At 47.0% G+C, this 22,192-nt stretch overlaps 1 protein-coding gene across 1 annotated transcript in view; it reads right to left on the bottom strand.

Moving 5' to 3' along the window:
* Positions 1–22,192, bottom strand: part of Fndc1 (fibronectin type III domain containing 1) — a 91,490-nt gene that overhangs the window by 33,931 nt on the left and 35,367 nt on the right. Inside the window, exons 8-14 of the mRNA XM_085685466.2 lie at positions 16,381–16,587; positions 12,684–12,782; positions 10,861–10,978; positions 8,390–8,577; positions 7,405–7,512; positions 4,152–4,340; positions 157–2,586 (exon numbers count right to left, since the gene is read on the bottom strand). Of these exons, the coding sequence (XP_085541592.2) occupies positions 157–2,586; positions 4,152–4,340; positions 7,405–7,512; positions 8,390–8,577; positions 10,861–10,978; positions 12,684–12,782; positions 16,381–16,587 (3,339 nt within the window). The remainder of the gene's footprint in view (positions 1–156; positions 2,587–4,151; positions 4,341–7,404; positions 7,513–8,389; positions 8,578–10,860; positions 10,979–12,683; positions 12,783–16,380; positions 16,588–22,192) is intronic.

Below are 22,192 nucleotides of genomic sequence, written 5' to 3'. Positions count from 1 at the left end.
CCCCAACACACAACTGAACAAAAAAGTGGGAATGATGCCTGCTTGGTTATCATGGATGTTTAGCAACACAAATCAAAATAAGCTTTAAAACAACCACTTAGCACTTTTTAGAAAGAAATATAAAAGGTTGGTTGGCTAAAAGTGAGAACCAATTACCTTGTGCGAGCACGGGTCTCGGCGGCTGGCGTGAGACTGGGGTCCGGAACCGTCGCTGCATCCGCTGGCGCAAGGAAAGCATGGGCGTTGTGGAGGAGTAGCTGGGAGGGGCACGGGTGGTATACCTTGGCCAGGAGTGGGTGCTGGCAGTGGGACTTGCAGTAGCATGGTTTCGAGGTTGGTATCGAGGAGATGGGTGTGAGGCTATTGAAGGGCTGCCTGGTGGTCGCCTTCCAGGGATGGCGTTCTGCTCCTGCACAAGGCTCCCTCCCTGGGGAACCAGCCCGACCGCAGCCCTGTCTTTGTCAAAGTTTCTGTCCGCATATTTATTGCCCCTGTGGGAGGAGGAAGAAGGCCACTTTAAGGTGGACAGAGAGTCTTCCTTGCCTTTTAAAAGTCCTTCCTTTTCCTCTTCCTCTTCCTCCTCCTCCTCAGTAAAGACTGACTGCAGAGATTCAGGAGGCAGGGGACCCTTGGAAGGGGAGATCTTCCTCACTGGTGTGGCCTGGAACCCAGCCCTGCCAGGAACCTGGGCCCGGGGATGAGGACTGCCAGGCCGGCTGGGTCTCACAGAGGCTCCTGTGTGGCTGGGCTGAGGGCTGATACCGCTGTTCCCTATCTGGGAGCCCACCTGCCGATGTCTGAAAGTAGATGGGGTGGCATCCTTGGCACCAGCCGAATGAGTGGAAGTCCGGGAATCTAGAGTCTCAATTTCAGTGCTGTTTTCCTCATAGCTGCTCTGGGAATCCTCATCCTGACTCTGGGAAGCCGAGGGGAGCACCCCACGGGAGTTCATTGTGTGTGAGTGATCACGCCCTGCTTCATCACTCTTACTCTGAGAACTAGAAACCTCTGAGATGCGGCCAGGTGTCATTCGTCTGGGAACAGTGGACCCAGGGAAGGGCTGTGATCTCGGTGCTGGAAGCTGAGCAGGGGACAACTGGCGGCTGGCAGACCCTGGGGATGTCTGATGGGCATCCTCGTTGGTTCTCTGTTCAAAGTCCCGTGCCTTGGAGGACAGAGGGGGTTTGCCCCCAGGATGTACATCTGCTCCAGCAGCTTTGGGATTCTCTGGGATGGGATCCTTCCTGTACAAGCTGGCCCCTCTCTGGGGGCCTCTCCTTAGGGTGTCCCATCCCCCAGAGGCTGGGTGCCTGGACGAGGAAGGTGTGCGATCATTGACCACAGTGGCTGGAAGTGGCTCTTCGTCCTCACCATCTCCATAGACATTAGACCTGGTGTGGGATGCTGGCTGTGAAGGAGACCTGCTGAGGACTTTCGAAGCTGAGGTAGACTGAGGCGACCCAGAGGGCTGCAGTCTTAGTCCCCGGAATCTGGGTAATCTGTTTGGATTTCTGCTGTGGGCAGAGAAGGGCTTATTCCGTGTCAAACTGAAGTGTCCCAAGGCAGGCCGGGTCTGCTGGGTCTGAGCAGTGACCTCAGCCTGCCGTCTGGTGTCCCCTGCATCTCTGTCAATAACTCCTCCACCATCATTAGTGTCTTCTTCCTCTGAGCCTTCTGTCAGGGAAAAAGGGCGAGAAGAGCCGGAAGGTGACACAGCAGTGCGGGAAGGCATGTGGGAGCCAGAGACAGGGGCATCCTGGCCGTCCTTCCAGCCCCTAGAAATCTGGGATCTGGAGTGTGGTCGAGAGGAGCCTCTGTGAAGGGAGCCGTGATTCAGGGGTTGGGTTGCAACACTGGAATCCTCCTCACTGGTAGAAGAATGAGAATGCCTGGATGCAGACGACTCCGCCTTTGCCCCTGGGAGCAGCCTGCTTTTGTCCCTGAGCATGTTAGAAGCCACGTGGTGGCGAGGGGTTGCAGTGGGCGTGGACCCAACTGGATTCTTAGGTGTCTGGAAAGAAGCAGCTTTAGGGTCAGGGGAAACTTCTTGATCGTCCTCATTTTGATTCGTGGAATCATTGTCTGTAGAGCTGAGCTGGGTGTAGGTAGAAGAGGTCGTCACTGAAGATTCAACCCGTGGATGAGGGTGGGGGACCAGTGAGGAGCCACGCCTATCCATCCCCTCCTTGCGGGGCAGCACTGGCAGGCCAGTCCTTGCTGGAGTCCTGCCAGCAGCTGGAACCCAATGACCAGATCTACTTGGTACCCTCAGGGGTCGCCTCTGGTCTAGGGTTTCCATCCGCGATGGACGAGGATCTTCAAGGGAATCCAATTCCTCCTCACCATTGACGTCCATGGTCTGGGGATCCAGCTCCCCCATTTTAGAGTGAAGTTGGGTTTTCCGAAGTGGAACACCGTGAGCCAGGATTTTGTTCTTTAAGTCAAGGAGATCATCCTTGGCATTTTTGGCTGGGGGAGCATGTTCTGAAGAAGCTGCGGTTTTAGGAGCAAGGGGAGAAGGCTGAGGTTTCTCAGGTTTCCGGATGTTCCTTTTATCCTGGTGTGCACTGGCCTCTGGGGAACTGGCTGGAACAGATTTTTAAACGGTGGGTGTTAGGGGAGCTTTAGGGGTATCCGCCATCCAGTGTGGAGGAGTTCCACATGTCTCACTGTAACTGATCCCTTCTAATTCCTTACACCACTGCACATGCACATCTCCAGCTATAGCATCCTTTCTGTTCTGGCTCTAGTTTGCTTTGTATAACAGAGTTCTAGATCCTAAGTGTGGACTGAATCAGGGCATGCCTCGCTGTATCATCTAAAGAAGTTCTAGAATGAGGGCTTCGATGTACAGTCAGCCCTCTGCATCCGTGGAGCCTGCGGACTCAGATTCCACCAATCTTGCCTCAAAAACATTTAAGGAAAAGAAAATGTGTCTGTACTGACCGTGTGTAGACTCATTTCCCCCTAAGTAATATAGTGTCCACAGAGTGTTTCCACTACATTATGGTGTAAGAAGGCTGGGGTGATTTGAAGCAGATGAGAAAATGGGTGTGCGGGTTGTATGCAAACACTTCTGCTTCAGAGAAAAGGACTTAACTTCTGCAGAGTTGGCATGATTGGGGTGTTGGAACCCCAGACACTGAGGCATGACTATGAGTCACTGGTTTCATAAGTGCAAAGCCTTAAGTAGGGCTTTCCTAAGCTAAGGACCAGGTTGATGCCAATGTAGCATGGCTGTTCTTAATGTCAAGCAACCTATACTCAGTTACAGGGGAATGGCAGATGGAACTTGTAAGAGGCTCAAGTGAGCTCCAAGCTTGAACACTCTGAAGCCCCACAAGGTTTCCATCTCCCCTCAACACACTTTCACTTGCTTTCTCTCTCTGACTTAGCATGTCTTTCATAATGGGCACATTTGGATCTCCAGAATAAGGCTAAGAGTAGCGCCCAGAGTCGACAAAACAGTATCTTAAACATATCCTGTGGTTCTTTCTGTCTTGAGAGAACAGACTGAGGGAAAGGAGGTTGCATTGGGAAGGAGTTTCTATAGCAACAGGGAGCCCTAGAGGAAGCAGACAGCTTTTCCAGTGTCTTCCAGCATGAAACCATGGGCCTTCACAGCACACAGTGGAGACAGCAGTGTGTTTCCAGAATAAATGCCGAGAAGAAGCATCAAAGGAAACCTGGTCCATTAACAGACCACCCCATCTCTGGATCTTTGAGAACTTGTTAGTTTTATTACTGATCAGAAAAACCAGGCAGCTGGAATTCTGCTGAGAAATACTGTACCCGAAAATACTAGAGGACAAAATGAGCCATTTAAAGCATGCAGCATAAGACTTACAATCAAAAGGCCAAATTAAGCTTACAAACATGTTCTTTCCCTCCCAACATAAGCCCCAAGTAAAACACTAATACTAATATATATTGATAATAATGTCAATAAATTAATATCAGTAGTAACATTTTAGTCTTTGGAAAGATTGATTTCAAAGGGGACTACAAAGCACTTTAAAAACAGCTGTGCAACCTCAACCCTGAAAAATCATCAACTGAGCACTTCTAAACCCAAAAGCATGATTCAAAGTACACAAAACAAACAACAGGAACAAGAGGAGAGAGGAAAAGCGCGAACACACAATGCTTACTTGTTGGTATAGTGACAATGAAGGCTTTGGAGTGTGGCCCCGGGCCTCTCCGGTTTGTGGCCCGGATTTTGAACAGATAGCGTTCCCCAGGTTGCAGACCGTCCACCAGGGCAGAAGTGGTGTGTCCAGAGAAGGTGAGGGACTTTGCTCCAAATGGTTTGAGAGCCGGGGCATATGAAAGAATGTATTCTGAAATGATTTGGCAGACGGTTGGAAGGAAGAAAATGCAAACAGTCCTGCATTCAGCAGACAGACCGTGTGGGCAGAATGAGTTAGAACACACATGGCTGAAGCTAACACCCTGGCGATGAACACCTGGTCGACAGCTGCAGCGGAAGAGTGGGGTGCAAGGCAAGCTCACACTCGCTAGCATCCTTGGAAGTCACAGGCGGGCAACTTGCTAGCTTAAGCAAATGAAGCACGCGAGCTGGGGCGGTTATCGTTACACAATTGATCACATATATATACGTGTGTGTGTGTGTGTGTGTGTGTGTGTGTGTGTATACTAGTTTGGGGGTTCCACCGTTTATTTACAAACTTTCTATAGTGCCATCAGCACACCCCAGTGTAAGAAACCAAGGAACCCTAAAAGTACCGACTTCCAGAAACTGGTTCTGAATAACTGCTCACATAGGATTTCATTTACCAAGTGGAGTGACTTTTTAACTCAGAAAAAAAAAAATGCCCTATAAAGTTCTTATTCACTCTGTGCTGCTGAGAATATTTCATAGTATTTAAAACTGCGAAGGAAAGTCACTGATAGAGCAGTGTGGTTCCTAACATTTCCATTTTTATTGGCTTGTCTATAAGCACAGAATGCCCTTGCAGTTTAGCAGCCACGAACAGTTCAGTATAAGGAACTGTTTCTTTTATTACATGTGAATTTTGTTACTATTTATTTATATTTTAAGCTTCTTTATTTTATTTTTTGAAATTAAACTGTAATTACACCATTTTACCTCTCCTCCCCTCCTAGCGCTCCCAAGCGGTCAGCCCTGAAATTATGTACATACAAATAACATTAGATGGGTTGGGCAGGTAGCTATATATTTAGAAATATGTACATATATATGCAACAATAAAGACAAATGCACAGTTCATAGTGTCATTTTAATGTTCAACAAAGTAGTGTCCTTGCCTATTCTCTCAACGAATTTAAGATTCAAATAACTTATCAAGCTAATATGAGCATGACCTCAGAAAAAAAATATGCAATTACATGAGTGTAGGGAATCGTCCCCTTTCTCTAAGGCCTCAGCTTTTCACAGTGCACTGAATATAGAACATTTTCGCCTAGAAATGTCTTTGCACCGTCTGTCTGGGGAACACATCATCTGTAGTCACAAAAAGCAAGAAGTGGGCGAGCCCCCATCCTACAAAACCTTACATTAGAGTCCTTAATGGATTAGGTACATCTAGAAAAACTCCTAGCCATGTCAAAATGTGTACGCTCTTACTATGCTTTGTGTTTCCCAGACACAGAAAATATCCCCAATTTATCATGAATTTTAATCTCACAATTATACCCATATGGAAACTAAACAGGGTTAAGATACATAAATCTCTTCCATCTGTAAGAACTCAGTAGCTCTCATTTCTGGCAATATTTGGTGACCTGTGGTTTCCTTCAGCACTGGTTGTGATATCCATTAAGATGTGAGACAGAAAAAGAATGAGTCTGTATTATGAAAATAAATTCACTAGATGAGCAGTAACTACTGTTGTCAAAAACTGAAAATCTAATTAGCCAAAAAGTTGTCTTTACTTCCTTTTTTGAGGTGTTTCCAGCCTTGCAGTCCTTCGACACAGGGAGCCAGGGCTTATGTTTTCATAAAAATCATGACTTAGAGGGGCCAGTTAAATATATACTCTTCTCATTTGTTCCTGTGGGGCATGGGGACAAACTTCTTTTGAAGAAAAAAAAATCCATTCTTTCTAAACAGTGAAAAGAAAAGAAGTATAGAAAATGTTATGCCAATCATCTTCTTGGGACAGCACTGTTCTAATAAAGTCACACTACGTGTGAGCCAAGTCATCTTACAGTTGAATGGAAAAAAATGAACCATTCAATAGTTTCTTTCAGCAAATTCTCAAAGGAGACTGGTCATGGTTTTCTGTGTTTCTCTAAGCCTGAACAAACTCCTCAGAGCTTTTGTTTGTATCAGACTTAAATTTGCCCCCCCCAAACCTAATGTGGTAGTTAGAATGTAATTGGCCCCATAATCTCATAGGGATTGGCACTATTAGGAGGTGTGTCATTGTTGGAATGGGTGTAGCCTTGTTGGAGAAAATGTGTCACTGTGAGTTGGCTTTGAGGTCTTCTATGCTCAAGATACCATCCAGTGTCTCAGTTTACTTCCTGTGCAAAATGTAAAGTTCTCAGCTCCCTCTCCAGCACCAGGTCTGCCTGCATGCCACCATGTCCCACTATGATGATAATGAACTAAACCCCTGAACTGTAAGTCACCCCAATTAAATGGTTTCCTTTATATGAGTTTCTGTGGTCATGGTGGCTCCTCACAGCAACAGAAACCCTAACTAAAGCACCTCATAACAATAGAAAGATTCCTTTCTCTATTAAAGGTTCCATCCTTCCTGCCGTGAAGGTGCACTTGTCAGCAAAGCCGTGCAAAACCCAGTGCAAGTCTTTAAAATGTCTCCAGATTTCTGAAACTTTTCCATTGGCGAGACTTCTGGTTTTCTGAGCAGTCCCAACAGACTACTTCGCAGCTTCGCCAGCTGCACACACCTCTTTCTCCTTTTATCCTTTTAAAGCTCCAGTAATCTTTTTCTCTATTTTTTTTTTTACCATCCTTTCCTTGACCCAAATAAATCAATGCAGGCTGAAATTTAGGGAACAAATCCACTTTCTGGAAGTTACAACTTAAGGTTTTCAGCCCCATTAAAAGTATTTACTGTGTCATTAAAGATCTTTATGGTCCCCGCTGACCCCTGCCAGCTTCTCCTTTCAGGATCTCACAGGCACAAGGGAAGGCTCTAGATTTAGCACAGGATATAAAGGTAATGACAGCACATAGTGCTGTTAAAAATGTCTCCAGGGTGACTGGCCTAAGGATCCCGCCTACAGGAAGATCACAAGAATCACTGGCAGGCGATCACGTGCACCTTAGGAAGCCTCTGTGACCCCCTGGGTTAGCATCTCACTGTACATGGCACCTGCCTAGTTTTTGTCCGAGTCACCAGAGTAGCATTGCTCAGGAAGAACACTAGGGGGTAAGGAGGAGACAGCTACCTTTCACTTTCCCCTCGGTCTCTGGCAGTGCGTCCCAGGACACGGTGACAACCGTGGGCTTGCCACTGACTGGCCAGACATTCAGGTTCTCCGGGGCAGTGGTGGGAGCTAGAGGGCGGCAGAAAACAAAGGTGTCACAGGGCTCTCGTGGACCTTCCAGGTGGAAGTAGAGACAGGGCCCTCACACACTGTCTACTAAATAGATGCTGCGTTCACGTCGATAACACACGAGCGATGGTCTATACTAGCTTTCTGGAAAGTGACTTAATGTCACTTCCTCCAACTCATGCAGCGAGTTTAGAAATAGGCTTTTAGGAATTCCAATTTTCTCTTCTGGCTCAATGTCACAGAATCAGAACTGCAAAATCTCTACCATCCTTTTGGTGCAACTTTTGTCTTTCTGACAGGGACTCACTATGTTACCCTAGCTGGTCTGGAACTCAATATGTAGACCAGGCTAGCCTTGGATTCACATAGACCCACCACTTTTGTGTCCCAAGTGCTGGGATAAAAGTCATGCTGCCATATCCAGCCTCCTACAACTTTTTAAAGATGTAGTTCTGGCTGTTATTGAGTAATATCGGCTACAGAAAAGATGTTCCCTAAATTCAAATATAACCCCAACCTCAAGAAGAGCATATAACAAAAGCTAGGCCACCCAGGGACATCCGTGGCCACAACAGCAACTTGTGTATGCTACACCCTGGAACTTGGTATGTTTGACATGGCAGAAGAACATTTTGGCAGAAACGGGCAACCACAGTACAAAGCCTGGGGCCAACACAGCTGTTCCTCAACCTCTTCAATTTCTCTCTTTCCCTTTTAATTTAATAGTTCTGAATCCAAACTCTAGCTCTAATACAAACTCTACTTGTAAGGTTTTAGTTAGTGAGACTTTAAACATGGCCGGCCTACCCTGTATCACCCTGACTTCTCAGTTACCAGTGGTCCTCAGTAGAAAGCCCAGGCCATTTCAGACACAAACCGGATTCTGGCGTTCTCTGGAAGACGGAGGCGCTCCACTTGCCATCACGTTCACCTTGTGAAATCCGGACTGCGAATTCATACACCGTGTCTGGGATCAGGCTGTCCACCAATACACGCCTGTTAGACACTTGCTTGTAATCCCATCTGGCCGATTCCCCCTTCTCACGGTAGCGCACGGTGTACTGTCTGTAAGAAAACAGAAGACAACAATCCTCGTAGGGACCAGAGTCTTTGAAGCTGAATTCCACATTCCTTGTTGTTTGTTTATCCCTGGTGACTTTCGGAAGGTGAGCAGGGAGATGTGAGGAGAAAAACCTAAGCTTTGGCTGTGTCATTGGCTCTCAGGATCTGCAGACAAGGTCCCTGGAAAGAAGTGTAAAACAGGCCAAGGAATACAGAGTGTATTGCTGTCCAAGACTGAAAATGTCCCAGTGTTCCAAAGACCAAACAGAGAAGACAAAAGGAAGGGGTAAAGGGAGACAGGCAGTGGTGTGTGTGCACATGGGTTGAAGAATGTGACAGTCCTAAGAACTGGAACTGAATCCAGGTAGCCAGATACAAACACACACACACACACACACACACACACACACACACACACACACATGCACACACAAAAACCCTCATTTCATGTTCATTTGGGCATGTTCTACAGACTCAGAACAGGGAACATGTGATCTTGAATAGACTTCCTGCTATGAAATGGAGGAAAAATCTATAACAGAGCAGGACGGAGTGGCTTAGAGAGGCCCAGTATGATCTTCAGAGGGAGAAATACAAAATGTACTGATTCTCAAAAGGCCCAGACAGGACACATCTACGACACTCTCAGGGCAGCAAACTCTAAAGACTGGACGTCTTTTAATCGAGCTTTCCTTCATGACTTTTCATTACAAAGCCTTTGAGGAATTAAAAATGTTCTGTTCATGGATCAAGAGAGTTCAGTTGGTAAAGTGTTTGCAAGGCAAGTTTAAGGACCAGAGTCTGATTCACAAAAACCATGTGGGAAAAAAAACAGGCCTGGGGGTACGTGCTTATAATACCAGACGGGGTTGCCCCGGGACTTACTGGCCAGCAAGCCTAGTCTACTTGGCAAACTTCAGGCCAGTGAGAGAGTCTCTATCAAGATCATAAAAAGACACCTGAGGAACAACAACCAAGGTTGACCTCTGGCTTCTGCATGCACAGGTGCATGTGTGTGCACACAAGTGTTATCAGTTATGTGTAGATGGCAGGAGAAGGCATCAGCTGAAGAGAAGGCACAACAATGAATAAAGCATTTCTTCTGAAGAGAGTTCTAGATTCCTCTGGTTTTCAATGAGACATGGGAAACCAAATCCCAGAGGTAATCATGAATGCTTCCTGTTGGGGGAGAGTATACTGACAGAGAAGCATAGTGACTCCTCTGAGCATCTCAACAGGGCTCATTCCGCCAGCAGACAGTCAAGCCCATCCTGTACCTACGGATCACAGTGTATACACATTCATAATCAGAGCACTTTATTTCTTATATTCCAAAGTATGCCCCACTTTCCTGCTGTAGACAGGTTCAAAACTCAGTACATAATAATCAGGCTACAAATCTTTGGCTTTTTTTTGATTGTACAAACTATCAAGTCTTAGAACACAGAAAAATTTTTTTACTCATATTCGCAGAGTTTCTCTGCAGTTTGGAAAACCATGAAACTCATATAAAGATGATTCTGACTTGACAAAATTGTTTTGTCTGTTGCTACTACAGATGGGTATAAAAGACAGACCAGCACAACATCGTGAGCTAAGAAAAGGTGCTCTTTGTTACACACAGCAAGCAGGACATGACATGCTCCAGAGATCAGCGAATGTCTACTGAGAAGCCACGTGTGCAACATTAAACAAGCATCTACCACTCTACATAAAAATCCATCCTGCCTTCACTCTTCAAGAAGACTCTTCTCACCGTGAACATTGCACAGAGGGAAACTGAGGCCGGGAAACAACAAGCATAGGAAATTTCCACACAGACAAAATGGAGCCCGAGAGATGTGAATTTCTGTTCTGTGAATTACACTCCCAGGCCCTATTTGATTTGCAGAAACAGCTTGCCACAGAGTCCTGGAACATTCAAGAGCAAAAGAGGGGTTGGCACCCACACAGGCAAGAAAATGAAATCAGGATGGAGAGATGGGTCTGTGGTTAAGAGCACTGGGCTCTTCCACAGGATCCAGGTTTGGGTCCCAGCAACTGCATGGCGGCTCACAACCATCTATAACTCCAGTTGCAGGATATCCAAAGCCCTCTTTTACCTCTGTAGGCACCAATTGTGCACATGGTACACAAGTCCGCATACATACATGCAAGCAAAACATTTGTGCACAGGAAGTAAAATAAGGAAATCTTTACAAAGCTAAAAAAGGAAATTACTGAATGCATTTAAAGCCCAGAGAAGCTGTGTTCCTCATACATGAAGATAAGAAATAAGCGTATTACCTTGACGCGACAACTCTCTTCTGTTTCTCCACAAGAGGGTCCACCCAGGCTACGAGTACGGACTGAGATGACATGACCCGGACACTGATATCTTCAGGTACATCCAGCTCACTGTCCTCTGGAATGACAGTGGGTACACAAAACGGCTCCTCTTACCATAGGCTCTCTACAGGCTTCCTCAGGCCGAGCCTTGCCTAACTTTTAGTTGCTTGTGTTTAATTCAGGTCAAACTAGATGAGCAGAAAGCTAAGAGATGACTTTGTCTGTATTGGGGGAGAGAGGTGGGAAGAAAATGTTCCCTGAAGGAAGTGCCACTGTTAGGAGGTGTAACTTTGTTGACATAAGTGTGACCTCGTTGGAGGAAGTGTGTCACTGTGAGGACTTTGAGGTCTCCTTTGCTCAGCTTCACTCAGCGTGATGCTGAGCCTGCTTCCTGTTGCCTGCAAGATGTAGGCCTCTCAGCTGCATCTCCAGCACCACGTCACACCATGATGATAGTGGGCTGAACCTCTGAACTGCCATCCACCACCCCAACTGAGTGTTTCCCTTCGTACAAGTTGCCGTACTCAAGGTGTCTCTCTGCAACAATAGAAACACCAACTAAGATGAGGGAGATCTCCACTTTTCTTAACCGTTCTCTAGGAAGTAAGTAGTTCACTGTAAAAGCTAACCAGCCAAGCAGCACCAGAGGAGCGTAAAGGAGCTGCTACACCTTCTTAGAAAACGCTGCAAGAAACTCTGTGCTTGCTCTGATATGCTGCAAATTTCTTAGACTAGTAAAACTTTCATGAGGCAATGTGGGGGATGGGGGGAGTTCACATTGCTATCCCTTAGAGATCGGGACGTGAAGTAAAGATTCTGCTTTAAACGATGGTTATGAATTTCATGGGAATCAATGTTCTTCACATTTTGGAGTATGTGGTTGCAAGGCAGATTAAATGTTATATTCAGATATAAGATAGAGGTAAGTTTGTCAATTTCTTGCTGGGATTTATTTTTGTCATCAAAAATGTAGTCACAAAGTTCCCATCCCAGGAAGGCAGGCCTGGGCTGCAGAAGAAACCTAGCTGAGCAGGAATCAGGGGCTGGGCCGGAAGCAGTATTCCTCCAGGGCTTCGACTTCAATTCTGGCTTAGGTGTTTGCCCTGACTTCCCTCAAGGAATGACTGTCACCCAAAAGGGTAATGGGACATTAACCCTTTCCTGTCCTAAGCTGCTTCTGGCCATGGTGTTTACCACAGCAGCAGAAAGGAGGTAGAGCACCCTGACTGAGGCTCATGGCCAAAAAGGTGTGTGACGGGCTAATAGTACGAGTGCTATAACAAATACCTGTCAATGGGTGTGAGAAAAATATACTTCGATAGGTGCGCAATGATTGAGAAATCAGTGAACCACAACGATGTGTTTCCATCCTACTCTCAATGCCATTTCATCTACATAAGGTGAGCTACGGTGGTGTGTGCGCCTCCATGCTGGTCCAGTACACCTGCGCTTTCTCCTGTTGTGTTCAGTGTCTCGCTAGGGACAACTAACAGATGGGCAAGGCTGGCCTTTCCATGGCATGATGCCTCACTCACTCTAACACTGCAAAGCACTGTACTGCTAAGCTCTCTACAATCCTCGGTGAAGCAGGCTTCATCCGAAGAATTCTCCTGTCTCTACGCATGAAAGAAACGTGTTCGTACCTCTGACACTCTGCCCTATAGTTCCCTTCATTGCCCTTGAAAGTCACCAACCCCATCACCCCATCACAGCCAGCACCATGTGGAACACAACAACCACCCCAGATCATGGCTTCACCAATTGCATCCTTGGAAACGTACCTGAATTCTTGCGCTTGGTGAGGGCAGCCCTATAGACGGGCTGACTCTGCCCCTGGGAGTTGGTGGACTGCAGGGAGACCACATACACCGACTCAGAGGCTGTGGACCAAAGAGCAGGACATGGGACAGTGCCCTCATTCCCCAGGACCCTCTCTGGCCTAAGAGCCTCCCCTCCCCTGCTCCTGCCCCTGCCCCAACTATGCTAAGCATTTCACATGCCAGTCTTCGTGCCCACTTTGCCTTATCCCAATAATTTCCTTTTATTTCACAGGAAAGTCAGGCTCAGAGAGGTAAGGTGACTGCCAAAGTCACAGAGGAGTTGGGTCTTCCAACCGGTTCTACACAACTTTGAGACCCAGGCTCTTATTAACTTCTGCTGAGGAAGGAGAGAGCCCTAAGCAGCCGTCACAGAGATAGAGCAGAAAGCATTCAACACTAAATGTACCCTTCTCTCTATGCCTTGGTTATTGAATACTGGGTGGAGATACAACCTCCAAACTGACAGCAGCATCGCCACCCAATGACCCAGAGCATTCCATATACTCCCCATCAATGCAGTCCTTGGCTGGCTCATTTCTCAGCCTCTGATGTATGAGAACAGAGTACCACATTTCACTTCCCAAGGGTCTCCAGTCTGCATCTTCCCAAAGGTCTCCAGACTTGTTTGTCTTCTACCAATTACCACTCCTACCTAGGGCCTGACCTCATCTCCTCTCCCTTCTGTGGTCCTGAGGCTGCTCCACCCTCAGGGTTTATCTCATCCCCTTCTGTGTGGGGCCTCCTTCAACTATCACTTTGGCCTCGCTACATCTCCTAGGGATTTCCCAGACACAGAAGACCACCAATAAAATGTGTTTGGTGATGGTCTAGGGGTGAGATGCGTTGCAGACGTGTCTCTACGGTTCCTCAGTGTGCATCCACTTCCTGCAATGCCCCATGGATGGTGGCATCTCTGTCGTGAACAATGCAGAAGACATCACAAAGACGGGCTTTACCAGGGCACAGCATACCCCGGAGAATTCCCTTCACCCTCTCCCCACTCTGCCCTGTTTGTATGAGGCCCTTCTCCTCACACAAACCCACCATGAGAAGCCCAATCTGTCCACAAGAAGACAACTCAAGAGCTAACATACTGTAGAAGAAGCTGGGAAGAGCCTACCCTGTGTTTACACACCGGGCTTAGAGGTCACATACACCTTAGGTCCAAACTTGTTCAAGTTTAGGCAGCAAAAGAACAAGTTCATATCATCTTCAGGTGAGCAGAGGTGTAGTACTGAGGAGAAGAAAAACCAACCGGGCAGCCATGAAGGACAGGACAATGCCAAATTGTGTTTTAGTGTCTGATATGAGCAAGACTCCTCTGAGCGTTCACATGAAGTGTTCCATGGGTACAGCACTCCCCCACAGTATTGGATCTGCAAAGAGAGTCCCTACTCTTGAGCTGGATAACTGGGTAGACTTTGGTCTGTATCAGCAAGCCAGAGCTGAACAGTATGCAGAATGGAACCATCCAGGGGCAAAGGGATAGCTCAAGAATGAGGGACTGGAGTGATCCCAGCTTCTTCTATGGTTGCACACCACCAAGTCTCCTTTTTTGCATCTGCTCTTCGCGGAGCATGCCCAGCCTGAATTCTTCTGTCTGCTTCCTTGGCTCTCGTGACATTTCTTGTGACACTGGAGGAGAGGGCTGGCTGGTGTCTTTTGGCTGGGCTTTGAGATAGCTCAGAGGTTCTGTATGGCTCAGAAAGTCCTCCTTGTGATGACCATGTGGATGCAAAGAATACCATACCGTTGTCTCTTGGAATACCACACCGTTGTCTCCTGGAATACCACACCATTGTCTCCTGCTGGAAGCATCCAATCAAGGGACTTCATAAACACTCTCCTGGGGTGTGCAGCAGGCAGCTGAACACCGTGTCTGATGTAGCAGAGACTTCTGGGATGCTTCAGGAAGAGGAGCATAGCCACTTCCCAGGGTCTTCACCAGACCAAATCTGAGCCGCTCACACTGCAGCATGATCCAGGGAGCCAGGCCTGGGCGTCCGGGGAACTGTCGGAGTGTCTGCCTAGGTGCCCTAACGGTCTCTACGTGTGCCCTTAGCAGATGCGTGCTCAGAGAAAACCAGCAGTGCAAGCCACAGGCTTCCTTCCCAGAACTCTGTCTCCAGGAAGCTGTTCCCTGAGCTCAAAGCACTGTGCATCACGGCCTGGCTGCAAGTCTCTCTTCTGCATGCCATGACTTTACTCCCACTTCCTATAGTCTGCGTGCGCCTCACCTATCTTGCAGAAGAACTTACCCTTTACGACAGAGGTGCCAAGCAAGAGGCACCGTACTCCCTTTCCTGTGCTACACTTAGACTGCACAGGCCGGGGGTGCCTCGTTTGCTCCTCCCCACCACAGCCTCTGTTCCCAACGATGCCACTCTCCATCTCCGGCCTCCACGCCTCTGAATGATGCAAGCCTCCCCCTTCTCTGTCTACACCACCAAGTTTGCAAGAGCCCAAGAGACACTTGCGTAAAGAGACCAGATGCTTTTCTAGAGTCTTCTGAGTGGGCCCCAGGAAGCCATAGCCTCTCCATTGCTTGAGTCTTGACTGTTTAGGAAATAAAAGAGGCATGAACCATGAAGACCAAAACACTTATTTACTGCTAAAAGAGCAAGCAGAAGACCATGAGCCAAAGGGCTTTCCAACTAGAGTTCTAGCACAAGACAGATGTGCTGCCAGGGCCACCCTGACCCCTTCAGTCTCTGTAGCCTGGCTTTCCCATGGGCAGGGTATATAAAGGAGCCCAGGTATTAGATAAGGGAGAGGGGCATTGGCACTTCCTCCATTTTGCAGCAGTCTCAGGGGCTACAGCTTCTTCTCAGAACATTGTGCCCCCCTCTAGTTTGCTAATAAAAGTAATGACCTATAAGATGGACCATACAGTATCTCCTGATCCCCACAAATGTCCCCACCAGCACTCCACAACTAATGCTACTGTTGCCCAGAAGAAAGGAGTGAAGCCTGCCTGGCAGGTCTACTCAGTTGTCCTAGTGTTCAGTCTCAGTGGGACCCAGGGTTCAGGGTCTCGGGAGTTGAAGAAAAAGCTGCGAAGAGTAACGTGATGGTATCAGGATCATATTTTTCCCTCTCCACCACATCTCACCTCTAGCAAAGTGTCCTGGCTCAAGGCCTCTGTGTGTCGAAAAAACTTAGAAGAGAGATCCTTCCACTGAATAAAGGCCAAGACAGGATGGGGCAAAGAGATGTGGTTTGAATGAGAAATGTCCCCATGGGTTTATGAATTTCAACACTTGGCCCCAAGTTGCTGACACTGTCTCAGAAGGTGGCGGAACCTTCACAGGGTGAGGCTTGCTGGCGGAAGTATGTTACCAGAGGCGAGTCTTGTACATTCTGTAGCTGGTTCCTACTTCCTGTTCTCTCTGCTTCTTGTTCTGTCATGATTCAAGAAGTCCCAGCTACACACTCCTGCCACCATGCCTTCTCCTCTGTGTTGGGTTCCATCCCGTCAACTGTGAGCCAGAGTAACCCCTTGCTACCTAGAGTTTCCTTAGTGGAGCATCTTGTCACAGCAAGCAAAAAAGTAGCTAACACCGTGGATAATCATCATAGCTGGGAGAACTAAGACAGTGTTCTGTCTTGAACGAGCTTCTAAATGCTGGAGACGGAAGCATTGGAATTTCAAACTCACCGAGCTTTTTAATTTCATGCGATCTCTCATCTCTGGTCAGTGGGACATAATTCATCTTCCGGCCACTTTCCCCATAGCCCAGAAGAAAACCCCGAGATCTGCGTGGACTCTTGGCTCCAGACAGGCGTGGCGCCTTCCATGCAACGGATAACCTGTCGTCTGAGGCTCGGACACGCATGCGCACGGGCTTGTTGGGCACTTCCTTTTCTTAAAAAGGACATGACATAGAAACAATTAGATGATGTACCACATGGGGTTTACATCATGTATGTGAAATCTCTGCACACATTGAATCTATCAATTAATAGCTGAGCTTAGCACACTCATTTTGGGTGACCTGTTCTGTTAAGTTCACAGGCTTCTGTTTCCTGCCAAGAGGTCTCCTGAAGTTAAAATGAAAACATTCCATGTGGTGGGGCTGCCAGCCACAGATCTTGGAGGCTTTATAATGTCCTTTTTCATCTATTTTCTTTCACCCCCTTACAGCCAGATAGGCTATATACTCATCGGTGAGAGCTAACAGTAGATATTAAAATATAGTGGAGAGTTCTTAATTAGCTGCTATTTGTAACTGGCCTAAAGGAGGCTTTTGCTCTGCCATGTTGAAAAGATGACTTTCCTTGCTTTAACAAATGACTAACTGATTTCACCTGAGTCTCTAGTCCTACCCTTGTGTAAGCCCTGCCCCATGAAAAATCTTGGCTATGCCCCACCATTGCAGGTATCCCCAGGGTCTCTGGCTTTCTTATTAACAAACCAACTTCTGAAAATTTTGAACAGACATGAAATGTTCCCATTGTTAACTTTCTCAAAGTAGTGTGTCCTGGGCACACCAGCCAGTGTTTGGAGCTTTGTATCTGCATTAAGAACTGATGTGTTGAGGAACCAGGGTTTGTGGATCATGTGACCACAATGTTTGTCCACTTCTAACAGTGAATTACCTTCAGGCCCTCATTTGTAGATGCTCCTAAGCAAAAAAGCACCTCTCTAATCGTATAAGACAATTACTCCCAAGCATCCTTTCTTCGTCATCTGCATTAGCTCCGGCACCGATTTACACGAATTCTATTAGACTAGAAACTCCAAGCTCAGATGCGATCTGAGAACTCATGCCATGATTAGTGTGACCTTCATCCATACACGTGAGCAGCCATGTCTGGCAGCTACTCTGAAATGGCCATCTCCAATGTTACCCATCTAAGCAAAGGACCATGCCTTTGTGGGTGCCTGGAGCAGCTTAACAAGCCACTGGATACCTTTCCTTAAAGGCATCTGAGAATGGCATATAAGTTGTAACAGAAGTTTTCCCCAATATACAAAAGGTTAAACTTTTTGTAATTCAACAGAATGATCCAGTGAGCCCAGGAGAGAGCACTTTCTACTGCGTAGGTCCTACACTCCCAGCCTGCACTTGTTTTTTAGCCCTGAATAGATTCTCATTCGGAAACCCCTGCACTCATTAGCAGAACACCGAGCACTGATGAGCCAAAGACCCCTGAATTCTGGAGTGATAGGATCAACAAACGGGAGAGAATGGAGTTCCCAGAGCAGGGAGCTTCGTCAAGACCACACAAGTTTGTTGGCTGTGGTGTGCATCCTGGAGCTCCAATGTATGGTAGTGGCTATCAAACATTAACCACATAACCCCGTGGCAGAGATAGCAGCTGTCCTGATGTACTGTGCAGCTCCTGCCACCAGCATCGCCAATCCTCCTACAGGGGCCCTAGAATGTGGCCAGGCCCAAAGAACAACTGATAACCCAACACGACAAACTATGTTAGATAGAACTTTAAAGTCAGCAACAACCTCTCCCATCTGCATCCTGGTTGTCCACATAGCACCTCAGGGTCAGGATGGAAGATATTCATATCCAAGGACAAAGAGATAAAGTCACAGGACCACTTAGTGTCACCTGGAGATGTGAATTCCCCGATTCTAATCCTGAGTGCTCTACCTGTTTAAACTCATGGCTCACTCCATACACTCTTCCACTCTACTACTCTCAAGTGTGAAGCAAGAGTTTGAGTCTAGACAGGCTCCCCGAGGAGTGGGCACACTATGCCCAGCCAGTTGACTCTACACAAATCAAATGCAATCTCCCTTCAGAGAAGAGAAGAGTAGAAAAGAGAGAGTTTGGCCAGAAGTTATTCCCAGGACAACAGGAGTGTGGGTGAAAGTCACAAAATAGAGCACCCACCCCTCCAAACACAGCCACTTCTCTCTCAAGGCTTTGATTTTCAAGCACTCTGGAACTTTCTTTTCTTTAGTGTTCTGGATTCTGTATGCTGCCAGCTCTCTTTCCCAGATCATCTGGGGAGCCAGTCTTAAAGCATCAGGAAGACATTCCGTACGGTCAGAATTCATTTGCAATTAAATTATTTAAGTTTTTCTCTCTGCACTGTGTGCGATCGGCTTACAAAAGCCCTCTGAATTTTTCTAATAAATTCTGTAGACCTTTTATCTCAAAATCAAGAAGTCACAACTGCCGAGAACAGTCAGGCTCCCACCCACCAGGGCAGAGCGAGCAAATTCATTTCAGAATTGGCAGGACATATTCACCCATCAGTCTTAGCACAACCGAACCAGGTAAGTCACAGTCAGAGCTGCTGGGTCACAGAAGACCTGTGACAGCCGCACTCTGTCCCCCTGGCAGACAGAGAATGAACCCACCTGGCTGTAGACCAGAAGGTCAGGTAGTACAGGGTTGTCCCTCCTGATTTGTGTCACCAACTTTGCAAATCAGCCCATTTCTGAAGTTGTCTAAAGACTCAAATTTTTCTTTACACCATGGGGGAAAAAGGGCAAAAATTCCACTTGCTGCTTTGCCTGGGTATAATTCTATGCTAGTTAAATGTGATAGGTTTTTAATCAGGCTTACCCAGACGCTAGACTCAGGGTCTATATCAAATCTACTACATCTGGGGGACTCTCTGACTACATCAGTTTCTTGTTTATTGAGACTGAATATAACAGCCGGGTATAGAGCTTATGTCTGTAAGCCCAGCGCATGGGAGGCTGAAGTGAACTGAAGGTCAGCCTGGGTTCTAGAGTGGGCGCTGGGATAGCTTTGACTACAGCATTTGCCTCACCAGCTTCTATCCATCATGAAGTCATTCTTCTTAGGTGAATTCGGACACACAGACTCCTGAACTATCTCTGAACAGATTCACAAAGTTCTTCAACGTAACTAGTGTTTACAACTCAGTCGTGTGTCATTAACAACAGAAACACACCCTAGAAAATGCAGGTGATTCCATTGTGTGCAATGTTATATGCTCACTAACGTGACCATGGCATCACTAAGTGACCTAATCTCCAGGGCCTTGGTTGTATACACAGCCCACTGTGATGCAGCACCTAATTGTACATACTTGAAAGTCTCTTTAATGCCAGGGTCCTCTCCAATAAATAACCTTGATAGTTTTAATTATTTACTAAATGAGTTTGGAGTGATACTTAAATAGGATCAACTATTTAATAGTTAAAAAGAAGGACTCTTAATTTCTTTATTTTTGGAGTGGAGCTATGAGAACACATCCTTCCAATAACCACCAATAACAGACGAAGAAACTGAGAGGCAAAGGTCAGTGGAACATTGTGGAGCTGGATGGCAACAGGCACTGAGCATGAACTGAGCCCTGCTTTTGGATCTGTAGTCCTAGCTCACTGTCCTGTAGCACATACTCAGAAGTTCCCAGGGACTACACTGTGCACATCCCTGTAGCCACATGGGTACAAATACAACAGCCACTCTGGGAGAAGACCATAGCACCTCCTGAATGCTCCTGGTGCAGTGGGAGTCCCTGTCCATTGCATTCACACACACACACACACACACACACACACACACACACCTACTTAAACAAACTGTTGGTGAAATTTGTAAGATCTGACTCTGATGTAGGTGGGCCTTCTATGTGTTTTTCTCATTGGTTAATAAAGAGATTGCCTTGGCCCTTTGATAGGATAGAAAATAAGGTAGGCGGAGTAAACAGAACACAATGCTGGGAAGAAGGGAAATGAGGTAGATGCCATGAAGCCAGCCACCAGGTCAGACATGCTGAATCTTTTCCGGTAAGCCACCACCTCGTGGTGCTACACAGATTATTAGAAATGGGTTAATCAAGATGTGAGAGTTAGCCAGTAACTAACTCTCTAGAGATAATGGGCCAGGCAGTGTTTAAATGAATACAATTTGCATGTTGTTATTTCTGGGGCTAAGCTAGCTGTGCGGGAACCGGGCGGGATGAAAAGCAGGTCTGCCCACAGCTCCTTACTACATGACTCCCTATCAAGAAGTCAGTCAGTGACTTCTGTCCCACTGAGGTCTACTCAATGCCCCATTCCTTTCTAATTTAGAGGTGTATCCAGTGGTCTCCAAGGAAGGACCAAAGGATGAAGAGCCAAGTTCCTCATCAACCATGCTAATAGATCAATTGGCTGACTTGTCCAAGGAATCACTCAGAACCTGAAGTAGAGAAAGACAGCACACAGACATCCCGCCACCCTCAGAGACGTTAGAACGGTGTTTGTCAGCCAGTGCCTGGAATCAGGAAGGCATTTACAGGAGGACAAGGAAGGTGTGGTCTAAAAAGCAAACCAGGACGAAAAGGAGGGAAGGGTGAGAGAATAACCTTGGTACTCCCCAGACTCATCCATACCAGGTAAAGCATTATAGGTTACAGAAGCCAACGAACCTTCATGAATGACATCAAACCAACTTTAACATCCCGATGGGGCCCTTTAGTCCCACCTCACTGGGCCTGTGGAGTATGGCAGAGACCCTGCCTTCCCACTTTCTCAAATGAGGAAGCTACCAAAAGCCTGCCCATCACAAGGACAGAAAACTATGATGTCATCAGAAGTGTCCCCCTAGACCACCACCAGGCTGCTAGGATCTATACCCTAGAACTGGTTCTTAAAATCCAGTATCCCACTAGCCGGAATAGAGGCAAACACCTCACTCTATCCTGGGGCCACTCAGGGCGCAGCCAGCACTTGATCACTTAAAAAATTGTCCTCAAGATTTTCACAGGACAGCATATAAAATTCCCTCAGTCCCCCAAAGCCCGGAGATAAGATGTACAATCTGTCTTATCTCAAAATTCTCAAGGTTGAGTTTAAATTTTGTAGACCACAACACCAAATGTTGGTGCCTGCTTTACAATTAAAAATAGCATTTTTAGTACCTGATCGTTGAGAGGGGACTCCCACTGGAGGTGGGCAGTTTTCCCCATGCCTTTGCTGGTTCCTGATCCCACCCTGTGGGCTCAGGTTCTGGGGCCGATTTGAGTGACTCCATAAACCACAGTCAGGATGACCTGTCAGCCAGCTGGTGGCTTTGTTACGGACCCCACCATAGCTGACCATCTGAGGCTCTATCAATGACATCATCAGACCCTGCTCTGCTGCGAGATGCCAAGTCACCTACAAACTGCAATGTGTTGACAGTAGAGAACTCTGCATGGACCAGTGAAGGAGCCTTTGATAGTATGGCGAGGCTCAAGAGGCTCCACAACTGCCTGTGTGGGTGTGTCCGCGTTTTCATGAGTCTCAGGCCTTCCTTGGGACTCTCACTAAATAGACAAAGCTGATATCTTCAGCAGCAGGGGCTTATCTATGCACCCAGGAAATCAATGCCAGATGCTAATATCTATGCCATCCTGATGGCACCATCACCACCTCACTCGTAAAAGGAGCTCAGGGTTAGTCCTTGCCAAGTCCAGCCTACTGGATCCTGTTTCTGGCCTGATTCCCCCCATCACAGATGAAGGGATCATCCACATTCTCAGGGCAGCCAGCTGTGGAGGCT

The sequence above is a fragment of the Myodes glareolus genome, chromosome 1, assembly GCF_982192425.1.
Source record: "Myodes glareolus chromosome 1, mMyoGla1.1, whole genome shotgun sequence".
Classification (NCBI taxonomy): Eukaryota; Metazoa; Chordata; class Mammalia; order Rodentia; family Cricetidae; genus Myodes; species Myodes glareolus.
Note: the sequence above shows the minus strand (reverse complement) of the source record. Positions and strands in the feature narration are given on the sequence as shown.